The sequence below is a fragment of the Doryrhamphus excisus genome, linkage group LG3 (genome assembly GCF_037039965.1).
Source record: "Doryrhamphus excisus strain RoL-2023G ecotype Guam linkage group LG3, RoL_Dexc_Guam_v1.1, whole genome shotgun sequence".
NCBI classification, from domain to species: domain Eukaryota; kingdom Metazoa; phylum Chordata; class Actinopteri; order Syngnathiformes; family Syngnathidae; genus Doryrhamphus; species Doryrhamphus excisus.
In genome coordinates, this window is record NC_136359.1 from 15,040,480 (window position 1) to 15,044,626 (window position 4,147).

Genomic DNA, 4,147 nt, shown 5'->3' on the forward strand with positions numbered 1-4,147 from the left:
TGCTGTGGCTTTTTCACATTTTTATTTCTCTGTAGATTGTACACATTGTATAAAAACGCATGCATGTGTGTAACTTTTTGTGATAATATTTTCATTCACAGGCTGCACAGCGGACGAGTGGTTAGCGTGCAGGCCACACAGCTTGGCCATCTCTGTGGAGTTTGCATGTTCTCGCCGTGCATGCATGGGGTTTTTGCGGGTACTCCGGTTTCCTCCCACATTCCAAAAACATGCCAGGTTAACTGGCAACTCCAAATTGTCCATAGGTATGAATGTGAGTGTGAATGGTTGTTTGTCTATATGTGCCCTGTGATTGGCTGGCGACCAGTCCAGGGTGTACCTCCCCCTCTCGCCCGAAGACAGCTGGGATAGGCTCCAACACGACTGCCACCCTTGTGAGGATAAGCGGTAAAAATGAATGAATTAATGACTTTTCATTCATCTGGTGCTCTGGTCTTCATCTTGTTGCTATTTGTCACTCATTGTCATCACATAAAAAAAAGCAAAAACCTGCAATTCATTCATTCATTTTCTACCACTTATCCTCACGAGGGTGCTGGAGCCTATCTCAGCTGTCTTCGGGCGAGAGGCGGGGTACCTATGGACAATTTGGAGTCACCAATTAACCTAGCATGTTTTTGGAATGTGGGAGGAAACCGGAGTACCCGGAGAAAACCCACGCATGCACAGGGAGAACATGCAAACTCCACACAGAGATGGCCGAGGGTGGAATTGAACCCTGGTCTCCTAGCTGTGAGGTCTGCGCGCTAACCACTCGACTGCCATGCAGCCCACCACCTGCAATTCAAACTTGTTAAATAGTTTTGAGCAACTTTAGCCGTGTAGTTTTCCAAATAAGTTGCAGTACTGCCAATGTTCAGCTTTTAAAGATTCCCAATTAGGACAGAAAAAACCTCCAACCTGGTGTGTTTCTTGCCAAGCGACAATGAAATAACGCATATTCACAGCCTCTTGTGTGATAGCCTACTCATGAACAGCGTGCAAGGATGAAGCATCGCTTCTGAGAGGTCGGTTTGTCCCGGATGCCTCTTGAGCTCTTAAGAGGTGCCAAAAAGAATGAGGAACATGAAGGATGGCTCATTACATGCTGATAGGGAAGATTCTGAAAGAGATTGTTGTTGGAGGCGAAGATGGGCCGAGTGTTGTCTGCATTACAGGCATGGAAGATATTGCGACATCAACGTGCAGAATTTCAATGTCATGCATTATGCAGTTTCTACTGAGACTTATGTCACGTTATCACTTGTGGAAACAGGAAAAATCTAAGGTTCTGGACTAGGTCCAGTGAATACATGATGTATGTTTATAGTCACAAGAGTTAAACATGCCTTTGAGCAATACATCTTTCGGGATTTTCGACCAGAATATCCTCTCTCCCCTCGAGCAATGCACAAAGGACAACCTATTCCAAAACGAGACACACATAAAACAACGCCTCCCTGACCCCATTACATGTCTGATACCTTTATTAGCACTGAGCAAGAGCAGTGCGACCTGGATGCGCAACCGTCCAGCAGACCCAAAGGCACACGCAATATAACATCATTACACATTCAAGAGGCACTAGAGTGTGTATTGGTTCTGCCAGGTTGTTTCACATACTTACATCTTATCTGCCACCTCTTGTGTAATCGGGCCAACTCAATCAGTGCATGCAGAACTTCATTTTCACATTAACGCCTAGCTTTTCATACTTTTGTCCTTGGATAATTATTGCCACAAGCACAGGGTTAATTGAATGGAAATAAGGTACTCTGAGTTCAACTGACGGAAGGCATATCCTACCCATCACGAGGCAAGGAAAGCATGACTACATTGCACTGCGTTTAATTTATAAGGTTTGAAAGTAATGTTGATGTCTTAAGTTATACAATAGTTCTGCAATGCAGATTTCAGGTCAAAGGATAACCACTTGCATAAGGTATTCACTTCTTGTGGACAAAAGGGCAAATGACGGTATACTGTAATTCCCCTTTGCAGATCCATAAGGAATGGCTTGCGTTTAACTAGGAATACATTAAGACAGTGGTTCCCAATGGCCCGCTTTTAGAGATGAAATTATAGAAAAAGAACCGTGAACAAGGCTGACAGATTACTTCCCTGTTCGCCTCCATTGAATGTTTGCATTAATCACCAACTTCACAGATCATAAAAAAAATAATTACAGATCACTTCCACACATACACAGTACACATATAGTGGAATGATAATAAATATAGCAACTTCTGATCACAACACGTCAATTGCAGACTTAAAATAATCGTAGCGGGAATGTAAAACTCACAGAACTACCCACAGCCACGGGATGTGCCGCATGAAATGCACTACTAATAACGCCGAGTTTGTGTGAGACTATGAGAAGTGTATCCGACATTAGATGAGCTTGTTGGGTTTTGTGGAGACAGGGATCTGACCATTTCCGAGCTTGGTGACATCACAATACAAATCAGGTGAGAGAAACCCAAAATGATTCATTTTCATAATGTGTACAAAGTGCATACTTATTATAATATTTAACCAGTGTTGTGCATATAAAAATAAAATAATATGCATTGTCATATTTGAGGTACTTTTATTTACAAAGCCAGTTATGAGATTCTCATTGTTCTCTACATGTAGAAGTCTGACATAAGTATGCTCCTGCCGATAACCTGCAAAAAAAGAGAACGACCATGGGATGACCTGCACATTAAAATAAAAATCACCAAAACTACAAATGATGTTCATTACTTAACTAGACTTGACTCATAACAAATATACTAAATAAATAAATAATATACTAAATCAATATGGAAATTCACGTCACCTCAGAGGATCTTTTACTTCTTCAGGAGCTGATGTCTGACAACAATGAAGGGGAATGCAAAGCCACTGCCGAAGAACACCACCATCATGCCCAACAGACGCCACTTGTTGTCCACGGAAAATGGAAGGTTCTTAAAAGCACAATGGTTTACCAAGTCAGCCAAGTAATGTCAAGACATGTGACACAAATGCAAGTAATTTTACACACATTGCATTTATATTTCAAAATTGTAATAATTTAAAGTACAGAGCATAAAGTGTCTCAAGAGACGCTGCTAAGTGCAAAATGTGATAACACATAAAAAGCTTAAACGACCATGGCTTCTCAATCATGCTGTGAGTGCTAAACTAACCTAACCTAGTGCTAACCACAGCTAACCGAAGGAGCTGTATGTCTTGTATATGTCCTCTAAAGCACACGCCAGGGAGAACAGACATCCGAACTGGCCAATTCTCTCCTTGCTTACTGTACCAGTCGGTAACACCTTAATGTACAAAACCAAAAATATCCATACGCACGCCCCTACTTAGTTAACATGGCGTTCATTTTGTGGTTGTATTACGAATACCTGTTTTATTTAGTGCTAGCGTTAACTAGTTAGCTTAGCAAGAAAGCTTATGCTAACAAGACGCCGCCTGTCAAAATTCGCTTCTTTTTTCATTCTTCCATATATATTCGAATATTATTCTGTTAACGTAAAAACAAAATAGCAGCTACTCGCACCGTTTTACTTGGCTTAAGAAACATTACAAGCATAACGTGTACGCCATGACCTCCATAGTACCTTAGCAGGCTCCGTACATAACACCAGGCCGCAATTTCTATTTACCTCATTTAACAATATAATTTGGCTTTGCATCAATTGTCTTACATTTCCTGGTCCTTCAGCATAATGTGAAGAACGAACAGCAGACGTCGCGAATCGCCTTACAGCTTGTCCCAGCATGATTCCGCCTTGGCTTCGGTGCTACGTTGCTACCTGCGACCTTCCTGTTTCTGTGAGAGCGTATATTTGGTCTGACGCAAGTAATGCTGGGAAAACCTGGTGGTCATGGGAAATGTAGTTCATTTTTGGCTGCTCACATTAGCGTCTCCTGTACAACATTAAATAAATAAATAAACGTGTGTGCAAGGTTACGTGTGTTCTGCACTTGTGTTTAAAAAGGTGAGTCATATATTTGTGAGGTAAATGTAAATTGCAGTATACACTGTATGTGAGCATTTGTTACTCTCTATATAGATATACATGCTTGCAAATGATACACTGCATTCCCTTAACACATTTAAAACCAGCACATTTGCATTTATGTTTATACTCTT

At 41.2% G+C, this 4,147-nt stretch overlaps 1 protein-coding gene across 1 annotated transcript; it reads right to left on the reverse strand.

The window, feature by feature from the left end:
- Positions 1–2,573: 2,573 nt before the first annotated feature.
- On the reverse strand, positions 2,574–3,866 carry cox7c (cytochrome c oxidase subunit 7C). The gene is made up of 3 exons (XM_078789306.1): positions 3,699–3,866; positions 2,828–2,957; positions 2,574–2,672 (listed from the first exon to the last, which is right to left on the reverse strand). Exons 1-2 carry the CDS (start codon positions 3,771–3,773, stop codon positions 2,841–2,843), a joined length of 192 nt encoding a protein of 63 aa, XP_078645432.1. The 5' UTR covers positions 3,774–3,866; the 3' UTR covers positions 2,574–2,672; positions 2,828–2,840.
- Positions 3,867–4,147: the final 281 nt, after the last annotated feature.

Coding starts and splice junctions, on each gene's coding strand:
- cox7c (XM_078789306.1), bottom strand. CDS start 3,773: ATGCTGGGACAAGCTGTAAGGCGATTCGCGACGTCTGCTGTTCGTTCT. Junction 2,958..3,698: donor ATGCTGAAGGACCAGGAAAT/GTAAGACAATTG, acceptor TGTGCTTTTAAG/AACCTTCCATTTTCCGTGGA.